At 35.9% G+C, this 18,903-nt stretch overlaps 1 protein-coding gene across 19 annotated transcripts in view; it reads left to right on the plus strand.

Annotated features, from left to right (window-relative positions):
- Positions 1-6,779: 6,779 nt before the first annotated feature.
- Positions 6,780-18,903, plus strand: part of LOC18426380 (uncharacterized) — a 29,572-nt gene continuing 17,448 nt past the window's right edge. For 9 of the 19 annotated variants that reach the window (XR_016055022.1, XR_016055023.1, XR_016055020.1 and 6 more), the window contains exons 1-4: positions 6,789-7,713; positions 13,240-14,332; positions 15,231-15,569; positions 15,902-17,332. Coding sequence is in view for 6 of the 19 variants with exons in the window: in XM_088865939.1 (XP_088722065.1) it covers positions 7,202-7,713; positions 13,240-14,332; positions 15,231-15,569; positions 15,902-17,332 (3,375 nt within the window). In the remaining 13 variants the exon portion in view is untranslated. Of the gene's footprint in view, positions 7,714-13,239; positions 14,333-15,230; positions 15,570-15,901; positions 17,333-18,903 lie in introns of those variants that run through there. The other 10 variants (XR_016055028.1, XR_016055030.1, XR_016055027.1 and 7 more) reach the window with 3 other exon arrangements.

The following is an 18,903-nucleotide window of genomic DNA, read 5'->3' on the forward strand; positions in this document are numbered from 1 at the left end:
AAAGGCTCCCATTTCAATGAGCAATATCATCCAGTTTACTTTCATAAAGCGATTAAATTAGAGGCCAACCATATCCTTCCACAATAAGAGAAGGAAAAAGTCTATATAAGGTTGACACATTAAAATGTAGAATTAAGGTGCACCTCTAAAATCCTTTGAAAAATGTTGTTTTGATGTTGGAAAAACATCTAATTGATCATTTTGAAATCGAGATGTGTAGATATGGAAAAAAAAGTGAGTTTAAGTTCTAAAAATAGTCCATCTTATAACACATTATCTAGACCATCCTAAGAATTTTTTACACTAAAATTATATCTCATGACAAAGTTTGGAGGTGCACCTTAATTTGATTGTTTAAGGTTGCAACCCATAAAATAATAGGCCACCTTCAATAGAACATGTAAGTTATTAGTTTCTTAAACAATTCATTGGCAAAGGTGAGTAAAAATTTTTGGTAATCTTATGTTAGAAATAATGAATTTCTGCATGTGATGGATTGTTTGAATTCTGACTGATCATGCATTCATGCAATCCAGATGGCCTCCTAATACACTGAATGGAAAGCTGAGAGTGGCTAAGAGCGAGGAAAATGCACAAATGCATGCACATCAAGTGTTAGATGTTCATTCTTGCATTAAAATTTTGGAAAGAAATTGGACGAGGCTAATAGGAACATGACCAACAACTTGTGGAGCTATCAGGAATCATGATGGACTTACATGTAACGTTTTTGACTGGTGAAGTAATATGATAAAAATTAGCCAAAAAGAGGAACTAAAAAAAATTTGTACAAGTATACACCTAATATCTAATCGAGAAATTAGTATTTAATGATGGTGCTACATGTCTTGAGTGTCAAATATTAAATCAGTCGTGGTACCTCATTGCCCTCCCTAACACCCGTACTGTTTGTAAATTGCAGTAGCTAATGTAATGAATTTAGTACAATACATTTTACATCATACAATGTCTGCATATCATCTAGTTCATGCTCCTTCTTTGAAGTAATGATTTGTGTATTATATGATGGCTTGTGTTATAGAGTTGTCCAGTTTCCTTTTCCAATATCATGCAACATTCACCTACCTCTGAATTCCCATATCTTAGATTTATTTATTTTGACCCAAATTTTGATGTATTTCTTAGAACTTGACTTTTCATAATATGTTTTTCCTTCAAGCACATGGCTGATGTACATTCCATCAAATGCTCTCTCTCTCCCTCTCTCCCTGCCTCCCTCCCTCCCTCTCTCTCTCTCTCTTGTGCTATGTAATCTTAGGGGGGATGAAAATTCAGACTAGAGTATTTGTGTCCCCTCATGTTGTTTTTCTGGATCATACCATGCAGCGCGGGGGGAATCTGGTCATACTTGCAGATAGGTTCCTGCATGAGGTCGCATTCAAGCTGTGGAAGGCTCCCAAATATGGTGCTTGAGGAAACTCCATCCCTTTTCAATTTATCTATGAAGATCAACAAATTAACCCTGACAGATGAAGCATGGCTTTGTTAACTTCTCTTAAAAAAACAGATGAAGCATGGCTCATGATGAAATAAGGCATTAAGTAGGAAACATTTCTCAATAAGCAAATGTTTACACAGCTGAAAGTCGATAACGGTAAACTCAGATTGCAAACCCTGACAGATGAAGCATGGCTTTGTTAACCTTCTCTTAAAAAAACAGATGAAGCATGGCTCATGAAGAATTAAGGCATCAAGTAGGGAGATTCTCAATAAGCAAATATTTAGACATCTGAAAATCGATAACCGTGAACTCAGATTGCTAAGCCAAAAATTTCTTGCAGTAGTTCTTCAGCTAGTCTCAAGAGATTGATGGCTGGAAACTTGAGATTGTAGAGGCTAAATGGAGAAGATAATGGTTTGCTCTAAAAGAGACTTTACCTTGTTTAATCCAAAGGCTTAGACAGGGGAACGTTGAATCGAGAAAGAATTCATCTTTGTTGATCAAAGAATGTGTCTCAAATGGTGAATATCAAATTTATGCTTCCTTTTTATCTTAGCTCCAAATTTCTAAACCAAACTCTGCTACTTTCAAGGCATTTGTATTCAACATGTGCTCTTGTGATGAAACTTAGGGCAAAGAGCAGTGAAAATACGCTCCAAACTAGTGCGAAGTTTAGCAGTTGGAAACTTAGATCAACAGGTCGGGCCAAACTGGCCTGTGGGCCTATGCCCTAAAAATACTCTAGGAGTTGTGGCACAGGCTCAGGGCGAGCGGTACCATTAGGGCTTAAGCATGGCCAGCATTTTGGATCACTCGTATCAACTCAACTTTTAAATTACATATGTAATATAATGTACTAATTATTAAATATGGGGGAATAATTTCATGCAAAACATCATTTAATGAGAACACTCCAAAAGAAAAGGGATTGTATACTATTGTTTATACTCAAAAATTTCTAAAGGGGACTATACCCCCGCTTGGTTTTTGGTCGTAAACTCGTCAGAGACGGGATCGGTAGGGGGATAGGTCCCATCAAATTACAATTTGGGCGAACGATTGCTACAAGATCCTCTCTTGCTTGAATTGCCAACAAAGCTAGCTCTTGACACGATTGAACTGAAAGTCCGAAAGAAGGTTTAGAAATCGGGGTCAAAAGGGAGAGGTTTTGAAGATTATTTTAGACTTAGAGCCGAAAATGAATAATTGATAAAAGGAAGTTGGAGCGTACTTGAGACCGTGCCCCCAGGCATGGTGTCCGGAATCAGTGCCGATTCGGAGTTAGCACATAGGTGCGATTTCTGTCAAGCTTTCAAGGGTTTGTCGAGCAGGATGGGTGTGGGTGAATGAATTTATCGGAGTATAGGTATGCGATGGTTTTGGTTCGGGCGAGTTAGACATGGCTCTTTGGGCCCCAAGGGTGTAGGTTTGGTACGACAGAGTTTGGGCGTATAGTTTGGTACCAGATCGGGAATCGGGTGAATCGGTCAGAATAAAGCTTAAAAAAAATCCGAAAAAATTATTAAAATTCATTATAAATATTGTTTTTTAGGAATTCAATAAGAAATGAGGGTGCTCCATTAAGAATTTTCATGTTTTTGAATGAATATGCGAATATTGATATGTTCTTTCCCTGCATGAACCACCATTCAGCATTTAATTTACATCACACAAAAGGATAAACATATAATTATCATGGAATAAGTATATCAACATACATGGACTACAATAAAGCATAAAATTAGTAACATATGATCTAAAAATAAAATGATAGACGACGTTATTGTTCTTCTTGGTCACGCTGGTGCCATTGATTGAATTCGTTTAACAATTCATTGATTCGATCTAAAAACGAATCATCGATATTAGAGGCGTCTGACTATTTCCAAATCCCTGAGTGTTAGTATTTTGTTGTGTTCCCAATCTAAAATCCCCGAAGATTATCCATCCTTCATGCTCACCTGCACTGTCGTGCTCATCCCTACACTGTTGCTGTTGGGACTCGATATGTGAATAATATGGCTGGGATAGGGTGGCCTCAGAATCATCATCTCTCTCATTTTCTCTTTGAATAATATGGATTAAAAAAAAAAAAAAACAAATTTTCAAGAAAATCGATCATGGATTAAAAAAAAAAATCACAAATTTTGAAAAAATTCTATCATGGATTACAAAAAAAAATTCGATCATGGATTAAAAAAAAAAATCACAAATTTTCCAAAAATTCTATCATGGATTACAAAAAAAAATTCGATCATGGATTAAAAAAAAAAAATCACAAATTTTCAAAAAATTCAATCATGGATTACAAAAAATTCGATCATGGATTACATAAAATTCGATCATGGATTACATAAAATTCGATCATGGATTACAAAAAAAAACAAACAAAAAAAAACAAAAAATTCAATCGTGGATTACAAAAAAAGAAAAAAACAATTCGATCATGGATTACAAAAAATTCAATCATGGATTACAAAAAACTCTATCATGGGTTACAAAACAAGTAAAAAACAAAAAATTCAATCATGGATTACAAAAAAAAAAAACAAACATTTCGATCATGGATTACAAAAAAAAAACAAACATTTCGATCATGTATTACAAAACATTCGATCATGGATTACAAAAAATTCTATCATGGGTTACAAAAACAAAAAAAAAAAAAAAAAAAAAATTCGATCATGGATTACAAGAAAAAAAAACAAACATTTTGATCATGGATTACAAAAAATTCGATCATGGATTACAAAAAATTCTATCATGGGTTACAAAAAAACAAAAAATTCGATCATGGATTACAAAAAAACAAAAACAATTCGATCATGGATTACAAAAAAATCGATCAAGTATTACAAAAAAATCTATCATGGATTACAAAAAAAAAAAAAAAAATTCCGTACGGGACTCGTCGATTCACTATTCGGACTCGCGCGATTCCGTACAGTGAATCAGCGAGTCACTGTACAGAATCGTCCGGTTCTCTTTAGAACCGGACGATTTCCAATTTTTTAACCGATACGATCCACTTTTTACGATTTCTGAGTCGAATCGGGCGAGTCCGGTTCGACTCGGCGTTTTTTAAAACACTGGTTCTCCCATTTGATTCGAGGGAAGGGGAATCAGGGTCGTCAAATACAGCAATTGGTGCCCCGTCAATAATAATGGTAGTCTTGTTACCTCGTTATAATCACAAGATGTGTAACATGCCACCTTTGATTTTACAGTTGACGTGATTTTGGGCGGTGGTATGCCAGGTGCATGACGAGTTGGCAAGATTTGGAGTTTCTTTAGTTTGAGATCATCGGCCTAACGTTGGTAGCATAATAGTCGACGCTGCTGACAACATTGGTTGTGAAGTAATAATGGTTGTATCATGTCACCGTTTGTTCATCTTGAAACTCGACATTGGGCGATGATCGTGGCCAATTAGAAGTTGTTGTTGTTCTTAGTACCGTTGACGAGATTGTCACCCTCGTTACAGGTAATGATGGAAGATCTTCAGTTCAATTTGTACATTCAAATGTCAAGCAATTGACGGCGAGTTCAACCAATCAGAAGTTGATGTTGTAGATAATGGTGTCAAAATACTGCCTATGTCATCACCTGTAATCATCATTTGTCAATGTTTCGCATTTCGAGATGTCTAATGATGTATAAAACCTATCACTAAAATTCCTCTAGAAGGGGTTAAATCTAAGTGGAGCAAAAATGGTTTTTCATGAGATGAAAAATGAGAACTATTAGTCCCACACGAGGTTTGTGAATAAGTGATTGTCTGATAATGGAGGTTACAATCATTCTTATCTCTTAAAATTCAAAATAGGTAGTTGTAAAGGTATCATTGAATAGACACAAATTAAAAAAAAAAAAAAATATCAAACTTTATAATCCATTCCAAGCCATTCAATTAGATATCTAATGAATGAAAATGATTGTGACCTTTATATACAAAAAATAAATGGTCTATTTATTCATTAATTTATAAGATTGTATACAATGAGACCATTTACCTTTAACATAAGGTGGTCACAATTACTTGCAGCCATCTGATGTGAAGTTTGATAGCTTGGATGTATCACAAAGTTCAAAAAAATTTCTTTTGAAGTTTTCGCTTGGTCAGTGGAATAATTGCAGCCACCCAATTTCACATCCAATGGTCAAGATAAATGTCTCACCTTGTACCAAAGATAAATGGTCTTATTCCATACTTTCCTTTACACACACAATCCATACATTACTTCTACAACATACCACCACACATAACACAAAAATGACTTAAACAACCAAAAACAAAAAAGAAAGAGGAGCTAAGAAACGATAGAGGAGTTAAGAAACGATAGAGGAGAGAGAGGAGAAAAAAATACTTAATACAAGCAGAAACATCAGACTGCCCTACAAATTGTCTCATTCCACTTTTTCGCATTGGATGACTTATGAATATTAAAAAATAAAAATTATCAAGCGGTTCAATGTTCGTAACATCAGATCAAGGTAAAGTCCAAAAAAATTAAAAAATACAAGGAGGTTATTTCTTCTGTGTAAATACTACATAATTTTTTAGGAAAATATCTCTATGCCCCTTATTTTTAGATTTCATTTTTTGATAAATCCAAGATTTCAAAAAATATCTTTTAACACTTTAAACCTATTTTTTAACCTAAATAAATGTGAGAAAGACGCTCTTTCTAAACTCAATATTTCTCTCTCTTCACTTGTATACCTAAACTTCTCTCTTTTTCTCTCTTCTTATGTCTCTCAATCTCTTTCGTTTCATGTTTTTCCAAACACCTCTCTCTCCTCTTATATTTTTTCAAGCATCTCTTTTTCTCCTCTCGATAACCTCTTACCTCTATAAAGCCTTCTCTCTCTCTAGAAGTTTGGGATGGCTTTTAGAAAAAATATGTTATTTTAGATTTGCTTTGCCTAAAAAAAACTGATTTAAATTAGCTCAAGGACTTATAAGAAATAAAATCTATAAATTTTATGCCTCAAGACATCTTTTAAAATATTGAGTTTACTGTAGAATGAAACTTAAAAATAAATGGTATAGAGATATTTTCCTTATTTTTTTAGCATTTCTATTATAACGGTAAAATAAAACGTAAAGACGTAATTTTGCCTACAAAATTTTGGGTCAAACCAAAACTGTCAGGCCTGATTCGGATTGAGCCCAACACATGTGAAGCCCGAGCTGAGCCCATAGCAAGAATATAGGCCGGGTTTGTAGCAGACTAGGCAGCCCGGTAGCCAGCTGCCGACGAAGGCTCCATCTGGGTGAGAGAGAAGAAGAAACGGCTAAAGGCGTTTCAAAATTAAAACCCCCGCTCTCTCTCTCTCTCTCTCAATGCATCGATATATGCATTTTGCTCGCTCTGGTTCAAACGCGCCACTTTTCTATTGCAAAACTCTTCTTCCTTCTCTCAACCATTCTTCCAAAATCTCTCTCTCTCTCTCTCTCTTCCCACTTGGTCTCTGCCTTATCACACGCTCCTCGTCTGCATTGGAATCCTAATCTTAAAAAATAGATCATTTGCTGTTATCATTGACTTTCCCACCGTTGACTCCTCAAAGCCATGATTCTTCAATTTTGATGAATCCACTTTTTCCCTTACATTCCATTTACTACAAAAGACACCCTAGCTCCTCAACTATCAACACATTCATCCTCTGCAAAAGCCCTAGTTCTGCAACTCCTGACGCATTTATCTCCTATTTTGAGGAAATTTTCAAGAAAAGATGCCCCGAATTTCATCTTCACGAGCTCAGAAGCTCTTCTCTTGCTGGTTCAGGCCGGACACTTCAATAATGGAAGTGAATAAATCTAATGTAGATTTGAGAAAGTGTGAGATCTTCATTTGCCATTCCCCTTCTCTCGAGGTCCAAAATGGCATCGCAAAGGACCTTCTCTCACACCTTCAGAAACTCAATATCTCCACTCTTTGTAGTAGAGATTGTTCGATCCCCAATGAGGAGGCCATTAATGAGGCAACTGTTTGTATTGTAATTTTATCAAGGGATTTTGCGAATTGCACTCTTTGTCTTGAAGAGCTGAGGCTGATGCATCAAAGCAAGGTTCATATGATTCCAATATTTTATGATGTGAGGCCCTCAGAGGTTAGAAGAACAGAGAAGGGGGTCTACAGGCCTGCTTTTGAGGAGGCTGAAAAATCTATGCAAAAAGAAGAGTGGAAGTTTTTCTTGCAGAAGACAGGTTATCTCTCTGGTTGGAAATTCAGCGATTTTCGAGGGTGAGTTGCTCATTGGCTGTTTTGAAGTATTCGTTATTGACTTTAGTTGCCTCTTTGCTCTTTTTTGCAACTTTGAAATGCGTGTCTTCTGATTTTTCCAAGTCGTGGTCAATTTTCTCCTTGACAAAGATGAACCAGGTGATTACAATTTGGGTTATATTTAAAAATAGTAGGTTTTTTAAGGTGGTCTTCACTGGCTTAGAATTTCAAATGGTGGAATCTGAAACCCCATTCTGTTATATACATTTTTTGGTTTATAATTAGGTGAATTTCATTTGGAATTTTGGTCATGATCAGATTTCATGGGCTGAAGTTTAAGTTGGTTCAAATCCTTGCTTTTCCTGATCAGCGATGCACTAGGCGAATAAAGTTTTGGTCATATTTGAAGCATACTGTGCTTTCAAGGCCAATATTTAACTAGGTTAATCTTTTAAACTATGGGAGCTGAAAAATCCCTGTTTAGTTACTTTTATGAAAATAAAATTTTGGTTAATAATATTAGCAATCAGCTGTTCTGCATAGTTTTGTTTTGCTATCATTGCCTTGAACGATGATGAAATGCATACCGATTCTTGGCGAGGACAATCTAGGCTAAAGAAGCTTTGATTTTCTTTCTTTCTGTCTCCCTCTCTCTTTTTTTTTGGGGGAAATAATCAACATGTTTATGGTATTTAAATTTGTGCAATCGGAAACCCCAAGCTGTTTGTTCTTTGCCCTTTTATATATAAAACTTAAAAAAATTAAAAACTTAAATGGATAAATATCTATAATTAAAAATCAACACTAAAAATAAACACAGAGAAATAATATGAATTCTTAGCAGTCATAAAACCGAGTAGGCAAACCACCAAGACATGGATTAACACGTACTAGAAGTAGAAGGTAGATATATTGAATTCGAATTCAATTAAAAAAGAGAAATAAAAATTTATTTGGAAATTTATAAGTACAAGAGTATCAGAATATAAAATCATTGATAGTCAAATGTGAATGATGAGATAAAATTACTGGAAATGGGTCCTCAATTGAATTGATCTTTAATCAGGGTGAAATTTGGTGGGATTTTAATCTGGCAGGTCTCAAATCTACTTTCCAAAATTCTAATCATTTGGACCGTGTTTGACCCAGCTTCTAATAATTCAATGGCCTGGGGCTAGAATAGAGTTGCCACCAGTGGATCAACCACCCGCCAGTGGCTTGAAATACCACCTATTCATCAGCAGGTGGATTGACCACCTGGCTGCCGGTCCTTTCTTATCCATTTTATCAAGCCCTTCCAAGCTGAAATTTGGGTGGTTCCGTCCTCACTTTCTGCCCAATAAGACCATTTTAGGAAATAATTCCAAGATCGGAGAATGAATCAGAGAGTGAATCAAGGGACAACTCAGGATTAGATTACTAGACTTCTGAGGCTTTTGTTTTTGATCTCCCTCATCCGTGGGCCTTTTGAGCTGAAATTTGTGCCAAAATAATATTCACCCAATGCCATACGAGATTACACAAGAGCTCTAATATATTGAATCCAGATTGGAGAGCAGTTTGAGCCGCAGATAATGGGTTATTAAAAAGACTGCTGCATATAACCATCGCATGAGCAGTCGATTATGATTGGCCCATGACTCCATTTTTTAGGTGTTCAATCAGAAATTAAGTCACAGGCCCCAGATTCAATGCCCTCTCAACCCACAAAAAGGAGTTTGAAAAGAAGCCACGAAAAGACATCAAAATGCCGGGTGAAATGACCCCAAAATATGGGTTCTTCTTGTTAGCGCACCAGTGGATCGAGTCACCATGCAGTTTATGTAATATTTAGGGCAATCTGCTCAAATTCCTTCCCAATTTTGTTCTCACTTATCTTGAGTGCCAAGGCACCCTAGCTCTCCCTCTTGGCCCATAAACGCCCCATGCTTTAACCATTTGGAGAGCTTCTTCTTATCATGAAGCCTTGAGGTGGAGAGCAAGTGCTCAGAGAGAGAGAGAGGAGTGAGGGAGTCGAAATTTTACCCAAATTCGGAGAGGAGAGAGAAAGTTTGAGGAAAAGAAAGAATTCTACAGAAAGATCAGAGGTATGTGAAGGGATCGAGGTCGAAGATAGTCACCTTGTGAATTCACCACTTGAGGTTATCATAAACTCATTTTGAGAAGGAAGGAGAGAGGATACATCGGTAGAGGTACACACAGTCCCCCCCTCTTGTTCTTATATCCACAAGAGCAAATGGAGCCATATAATTTGTTGGGTTCTATATAATTCGATGTTTTCTGCTCTAAATCTTCCAATCTAGTCTAAGTGTAATGTGTTGAAAGCCCCATCTAGGTTGTTCCACTTGGCAAATTATGGTGGTTGTAAACTGTAACGGGTTGCTCATAAGCAACCTGGAGCTAGTCCTCGAATCTATAAAATTATATGAGCATTATGTGAGTTCTTTGTTGTGATTGTGTTCTCTCCTCACACAGTATATCCAGACTTTTGCTAATCTTGAGTATTTATATAAGAATATATATCTCTAAAAACTTAATTAGCGTACCTTCTATAGCTCAGTTAGACGAGTCTGACATATGATTTAGCAAACTATTAATGATATTGAGGCTCCAATGCAACACTTAGTTTGTGGTGATTGAAAAATTAATTAGCTAACTATGGATGATGTCGAGGCACACTTAGTTCAGTCCTCATGATTTAGCAAACCATGGATGATGTCTAGGATGCCCATGCAGCACTTAAGGCGACGGACTTTGACAAAATCATATAATACTTGGGTGCAAGACGACAAATCTTCCCGATAATCTAAGCCAAATTTACTTAGTATATAGGGACTATCAGACGACAATTACAAGTTTACAACTTCCAATATCATCCAGTCTTAGGTGTTTTAGATGCATGGTAATTGTCCATTTTAGCTGTGGTAGACTGATAGGGTTTGAGAATTCCTCTTTACACATCACATATCGATATGGTTTCTTTACATATATATATATATATATATATATATATATATAGGAAAATTCTTCCCAATACCTATAGGCGAAAATAAACAGTGATTTTGCCTATGTACATCACCGTCCAAAGTTCATCGCACGGTCACGATTGTCCAATAGTGCTTCAATTTTCATTTTTTTCTATAAATTGGAATGATCTGAAATTTAGAACGTGTGTATATCTTAGTGAGGCACACCTAATAAAAATATGAAAAAAATATTTCATAAAATATGAATTGACCAAAATACCCCCCTAAATTTTCAGGGGTATTTTGGTCAATTTATATTTTTTGAATTATTATTTTTTATATTTTTATTAGATTCTCCTATTTTTGATGAACACACTCCAAATTTCAGATCATTCCAATTTGTAGAAAAAAAAAGAAAAATGAAACACTATCGGACAACTATGACCATGCGATGAACTTTGGACGGTGATGAGTATAGGTTAAATCACTGTTCATTTTCGCCTATAGGCATTGCATAGTGTTTTCCTATATATATATATATATATAATCTGACTATCATAGATGTCCTATAGTGTTTGAATTTCAATTATTTTTCTACAAATCCAAATCACTTGAAATTTTAGGCATGTGTTCTTAAGAAATAGGCAAATCTACGAAAAATATCAATTTTTTTTGCATGAAATAAATTGACCAAAATACCCCTGAAAAGTTTTGGGGGCATTTTGGTAAATATTTTTAGGGAATTATTATTATTTTTATTAGGTGCTCCTTGATGAGATGAACACGTGCCAAAAATTTCAAGTAATTTGGATTTGTAGAAAAAACATTAAAATTCAAACACTATTGGTCCGTAAGCGTCAGTTTGGCCACAGATTCAAATCATTCCGATTTGTAGAAACAAAAATAAAAATTGAAACACTATCAGACAATTGTGACCGTGCAATGAACTTTGCACGGTGATGAGTATAGGCGAAATCACGGTTTATTTTCGCCTATAGGCATTGCGTAGTGTTTTCCTATATATATATATATATATATATATATATATATATATATAATTTGACTATCACAGATGTTCGATAGTGTTTGAATTTTAATTTTTTTTTCTACAAATCCAAATCACTTGAAATTTTAGACGTGTGTTCTTAAAAAATAGGTGAATTTATAAAAAATATCAAATTTTTTTACATGAAATAAATTGACCAAAATGCCCTCGAAAAGTTTCGAGGGGCATTTTGGTCAAAATTTTCACGAGTTATTATTATTTTTATTAGGTGTGCCCTAATAAGAAGAACACACGTCTAAAATTTCAAGTGATTTGGATTTGTAGAAAAAAAAATTAAAATTCAAATACTAGCGGACATCCGTGAGCATCAGTTTGGCCACAAAATGGCCCAGATTCAATTTGGGCCATTCGTGTATGGGCGTACAGTGATCTCGCCCATAGCGCCACTGCCATCCGTTTTGGTGGTGAGGATTTTTCGACTGCCATGGACATAGCATGTCCGTGACGGTGGCGGTCAAAAAATCCACGGAAACTGCCATGGACCACACGCCGTCTGTTGCGACTCCATTCAATAAATCGTCATGGACATAGCAAGTATGTGACGGTGGAGAACACTTTTCATTTTTGCCTATAAGCGTTTTTTAGCTTTTTCCTATGTGTGTATATATATATATATCGGGTTATGTTAGGGTGCTCACACTATGAAGTAATTTATTATCGTACTCAACAAATTTGGACACTTATATACCCTTGTTTTTTACACATGGAGCTTTTTTTTAATAAGAGTATTTTTTGTCATTAGGAAGGGTGTGATATCATTTATATGGGATATGACATCATCAGATGGAGCATTAAATGGTACTAGTGTGTGCCATGTAGGTGATGTCACACCCCAAAAAGGATGACATCACACCCAAAAGATGATGTCGCACCCCTCCTAATGACCAAAAATATATTTCTTAAAAAAATGCTTCATGTACAAAACAAGGGTATAGAAATATCTAAAATTTGTTGAGTACAATGATAAATTACTCCATAGTGTGAGCACCTTAACATAACCCTATATATATATATATATATATATATATATATATATATATATATATAGGGTGCGGTTTGTATAGAGCCTAGGGTTTAAACAATCAAATTAGAGCTTACCTTCAATTAGTGTCGAGAAATATGGTTTCAAAACTTGAAATCTTTTTGATAGCCTTAAAATATTTTTTCATCTTTATTTATAAAGTTTAAAGCTTCAAAAATAGTGTAGATCGAGAGATCTATGAAAACTTGAAAATCTTGAAAATTGACGGTACAAAAGTGCGTTACAAAATACACTATTTCCAAAACTTGAAATCCATTTTTTCTCTTGTCCATGCTTCTTGATGTCGAGATGATGAATGCGTACATGTTTGGGCATCAAAACAACCTCTTCTAGTGAAATTTTTTAAGTAGGCTCGAATTTGATTGTTTAGAGCCTCGGCTCTATATAAACTCTTCCTATATATATATATAACATCTAAAAGGAATCTTTATATATATATGCATGTAACATCTAAAAGGAATCTTTCTGTGCAGGAATTCACGCAAACTCTTGAAGGCCGTGGTACAAGATGCGATCAACATGGTGAATGCCAATGTATTGGAAGTTGCAAGGCACCCAGTTGGCTTGGCTGAGAAAACAGAGAAACTCCAGAGGCTTTTAGAAGTTGGACGTGAAGGTACAGGTGCAAGGGTGCTTGGATTGGTAGGAATGGGTGGCATAGGCAAAACAACACTGGCCAAAGAATTCTTTAGTATTATGCGCTCGCAGTTCAAGGCATTTTCCTTTGTTGATGATATCAAAGATAGAGTGGTAAGAGCTGGATTGGAGAAAGTTCAAGGTTTTCTACTAAAGGACTTACTTCAAATAGACCATCAAATTCACAGTATTAATCAGGGGAAATTTCTTCTGAGAAAGTGTTTGTCTAGGGCAGAAGTCATTATAGTGCTTGACAATATTGATGACTTTGATCAGCTTGATGCATTACGGGTTCCTGAGGTTGTCCACTGCACTAGCATAGTTTTAATTACAACCAGAGATAGACGACTGGTCGAGTGTATCCCAAATGCGTTGATATATGATATGGATGGGCTTGAAAAGCATCATGCAAAGGAGCTTTTTTGCTGGCATGCATTTCTCATGCCCCAACCTGCTCTTGGATTTGATGTCCTAGTCGATAACTTCGTGACTTACTGTAATGGGTTACCCCTCTCTCTGGAAACTCTTGGGGCTCAGGTTTTTGGAGAAACCATTCATATCTGGGAGCGAATACTACAAACAATTGTTGAGATTATACCAGGAGATATTGATAGGCATCTTAGAGTCAGTTATGATGCTCTTGATTGGTCAGAGAAACAAATATTCTTGGATATTGCATCTTTTTTTATTGGTGAAAATAAAGACATGGCCATCAAAGTTTGGGATGCATTTAAGTGGTTTGGGTCTGTTGGGGTTCAGTCTCTGCAACAGAAATGCCTTGTAAAATTGGAGAAGAATAAGTTTCGTATGCATGACCAACTCAGAGATATGGCGGCAAAAATATTAGAAGAGGAGGACTTCAACAATCCTGGACGTCGCTCTCGCCTATGGCGGCCCAATGATGTTATTAAAGTCTTGGATGAAGAAAGTGTGCGTTTCTTACCCTGTTTGTGTAGTTCTCCTTTTCAAATTAATGGGTTTCTGTTTGTTTGGAAGACACCTTGCATAGAAAGATGCATTTGCTACATGCTTTCAGACTTATCTTTGACTATCCCAGTACCCATGAGTATAAAAATATTATTTTTTGGTTTCTTTTTATACCTGGCTGGTTCATTTTCTTGTTGGATGGGTCATTAATTTTGGATTTCTTTCTATGTTAATGATATGCCAAACATCCAATCAAGTTGAAACATGTTAGAGAAATAGGATGACCTGCTTCCTATGGTATAGCCAGGGTAATGGGTCATATCAAATTGAAGAAATTGGAAAAACAAATTTATTTTACAACAAAAATAAAAAAAATATATATTTGAAAGAGAGAAGACATGTTATTGGTTCAACATCTAAAAATGATATCTTGTTATCGTTGTTATAAATTTATTGTGATCGTTGTAAAATTGACTGCACCTAATGAATTGCCAAAATAACAACATATTGTTGCATACTACTTAACTGCAATTCAACAACATCTGTGAAAGATAATTCAACATATTTCTAATCATGAGATTTTCATGAAGATGTAAGCTGCATTTTTTTTTCCGACTTGATGTAGATATGGAACTATAGAATAATATATGCTTATGGTAATTATGGTTATTGTTATGGTAATTGTAGTTACTAACGATTTTCAGTCTCAGGGAACTTGCTAGATTTTATTTTTGCAAATTTTTCCTATATCCTTGGAGCCTATTATTTCTTTTCGTTCATGTAGTAATTATAATTAGTATTATGAATTTCTTTTCTGGAGAACATTGTTGCTTGTAATCTATAGAATTAGTAAACTGTTATCCTGGAGCTAATTCTTCTTGCAATCTTTTTTCTTCCCTAGGGTTCTGAAACTGTTCAAGGACTTACCCTGATAGTGAACGCAGTTGAAGATGACAGGAGTCATTCTTTTGTTGTACCAAAATCCAAAGTCATAAGGAAAAAAGGAGGACCTTTGGTGTGGTCTTTAAGTTCATTTGCTCCCATGACAGAATTACAGTTGCTGATACTAGAAGATGCTTGTATTGAAGGTGATTTTAGTTTTCTCTCGAGGAAACTTGTGTGGCTTCGTTGGCGCCACTCCCCGAGTGTATCTTTTCCGGTTGGATTGCCACTTACAAATCTGCATATCTTGGACATGTCAGGAGGAAAATTTGCTCACTTGTGGAACGACGACCAGGAGGTAGGTTATTGCCTCTTGCTCATTTTAACAACCATAGGCTAGATGTATATCAAAGTTTTGATCAATAACAGAGTAGGTGTTAGGCAAGTAATCAGTCTTGCCCATATCAATTGCTAAAATTCATTACTCTCAGGCATATTTCATAGATCTGTTCATAGATCTGTTTGCATTCATTTGGTCTAGCTCTCTATTTTTTTTTTCTAGACAAGGCAATTAACAGATTCATGCCTGCTGTACTTGTACTTTGCAGAGTTTTATGTCAAGCTAATTGTGCTCTTTTTTGCAGCGTCAGTTGTTTGGGCTGATAATAATTCTGTGTCCTTGTTTTGCAGATACCTGTAAAATTGCAGGAGCTGAATTTGAGAGGTTGTGTTTATCTTCAGGGCTTTCCAAAATCCGTAAAATTGTTGACGAGACTGGAAAAACTTGTCTTGAATCATTGCCTTAATCTTGTTGCAATATCTGATGAATTTTGTTATATTCAAGCTTTAAAATACTTGGATCTATCTGGCTGTGAAAATATGCAAGCTTTGCCCGATAATATAGGCAATTTGAGAAATTTGCAATATCTGGATTTATCTCATTGTGAAAGATTAGACTATTTGCCCCCTACAATCGGAGATCTGTTGAAGTTGGAACACTTGGATCTGAACGGATGTAGGGCCTTATTAGAAATCCCTGAATCATTCCAAAAACTCACAGAAATCAGATATCTTGATTTGGAACATTGTTGCAAATTGCGGGTTGAGAAAGATATCATTGGGGGCTTTAAAAAATTAGAGGTTTGTCGGGCCTTCTCATGTAAAACATTCTACTTTCCCAGTGTCATATCCTGTCAAAGATGCATCAGAGTACTTTTTGTTTCTTGTTCTCAGTTCACCGAGCTCCCTGATTATTTTGGGGAGCTTACCAGTTTGGAGGAACTCTCTCTATGGAATGGGCATGAAGTGAGAGCATTTCCTACAACGTTGTTTACAAAGTTGACTCAATTGAAAAAACTTACCATTGGCTTTTTCAAATTGCTTGAGGATTTGGGAAGTTCCATTAAGCATTTAAGGAAGCTTACATCATTTTCCATTTTATCCTGTCGCATACGTCGTTTACCCATGGAAATGAGTGACCTAAAAAATATGGAGTTTCTGTTAGTCCATAACTGTCGAAAGCTTATGAAGTTGCCTGTCGGGAATATTTCTGGTTTGGTCACCTTGTCCCTATCTGGCACTCCTCAACTTAAATTGGATCCTGAAGCTTTCCCTGACCTTTCAGCTATAAAAAAACTGCATATTGATGAGTGTGTTATTAGTGATGGGTTCTTGAAATTTATTTTTGAAGGGTTTCCTTCCCTTGAGGAATTGGAACTTAAAAATTTGAGGCTACCCAATATGCTTGGTATTGGAAAGTATCCTGCTAATCTCCAATCTGTATCAATATTGTCCTGCTCAAATATCAAGGAGTTTGAAATAGTTGGAGCATTCAAGTCACTTCAAATAAAGGACTGCCCAGGACTGAAGAAGATAATTGCTTCTAAGTTGTCTATGAAGTTACAGACATTGTATTTGGGTCACTGCAAGCATCTAGTTGACGTTTGCTCCATTGAAAATCTGCATAGTTTGGAATATCTAAATTTTGAAGGTTGTTTTGATCTGCAATCCATTGAAAATCTTGAGAAGCTGAACAAATTGACTGAGTTTCATTTGTTTTTGTCGGATAAGTATCTTGTGGAGAGCAGCAATCAAGAAAAGGAAAAGGTAGATTGGTTACAGGTTAGTATTACTGGGGATGCTTCTTATAGATTGTTTATCTGCTCTTAATACTCTGGGACTTGAAAGAGAGTTCTGGTTAGTATTACTGGGAATGCTTCGTTTAGAATTTTTATCTGCTCTTAATACTCTTGGACTTGAAAGAGAGTTCTGGAAGATCTTATTCCAGTTATTGTGGTTTCAAAGTTATTAAGATTTTCCTTCATTCAGTTTTTTTCTCATTTTGTTATTTTTTACTCCTCTTTATCTATGTAGTTTCACCCATGTTCAGATCTGGGCATGCATGTGTATGCTTGTGCTCTTGTTCGTGTGCATGTCCGATTGTTTACTTCTTGGTTTGAATGATTACTTGGATGTACATGGTAATTTATTGAAGTGGACGCACTGAATATTGAAATAAGTGATGCACCATGTCATCATCTCATTAGTGTCTCCAAAAGAATTTATTTATATAAACAGGAAGCTTGTGAGCACTCCTATTTTCATATGTCATTCTTTTTATTTGTGTTCCACTTGAATAATTTGGGCTTCATTTGAGGGGGATTCATATGAGTACACTCCTTCGTCGTGGATATGTGTCTTCCATTCCATATGATAATATCGTACCTTATTTTACTGAATGTGTGCTTGATATCTCCTATTGTAGTTGCAACATATTGTCACATTATGTGCAGTGCTTGTTTTAACTGTCCCTAGAACCCATGTTGTCTAGCATGGGAGCTATTTGGGTCCAAGATATACAACATAGTTAGATGTTCTTTTTTGTCCTTAATCTTCTCCTCAAGAGTAGTCTCTATGTAGCTCAATAGCCTCCTTGAAGAAATGACATTGTTCATAGAGCATGGCTAGGGTCCATATCTCCTTGGTTGCAACAACTTTATGATGCAAGAGCAAGTAGGACCTCCCCTTTATCAATCCTCTTTGAGGATTCACAGATGAAGACATTAGGCATTATTCAATTTTCGCCGTGGAAGGTGAGTTCACTGAAAAGGGCAGTTCAGCAAGTTCTGACCATAGTTGGCTCCAGTTGGGTGGTCTGGTCTTGTTTGAACTTGTTAAGGGGTAGCCTTGGAAGTATTTAATAGTCTTCGAGTGGATTTTTGTTAAGAGTTATCTTTCGCTTATTTACCTGCAAAAAAAAGTTATCATTTGCTTAGTTTCAATATGTTTGTAATCAATGTTTTGAGTTTTTGAGGGTGAATTCCTCTCTCTCCACATCCCCCCCCCCGGCCCCCCAAATGTATGGGTAAAAAACAAGAGTCTTGAAAACATGGTTTTGAATCTTGAAAATATGGTTATAAAGAGAGTCTTAACTGTAAGTTTATTTGTAATCGTGTAAATTCCCAAGAGAAATGGAAACTAAGAGAGGCCTTTTGGGTTAGAAATTTTGTTCTGTTTTCATGAACTTCTTTGTTGCTCTTGGAGCGGATTGAGTCCTCTTACCCAGAGTCGAGTGATTCCGCCACAAACTGGATGAGGTTTCTCAGTTACACCTTGTAGATCCCGGCCTACATCAAATTGTATCTGAGCAACTGTGCACTATGGCTGCTAGAGCCCAAGTAGGAGAATCTTTT

Source organism: Amborella trichopoda, chromosome 4, assembly GCF_054954075.1.
Source record: "Amborella trichopoda isolate Santa Cruz 75 chromosome 4, AtrichopodaSantaCruz75HAP2 v2.0, whole genome shotgun sequence".
Classification (NCBI taxonomy): domain Eukaryota; kingdom Viridiplantae; phylum Streptophyta; class Magnoliopsida; order Amborellales; family Amborellaceae; genus Amborella; species Amborella trichopoda.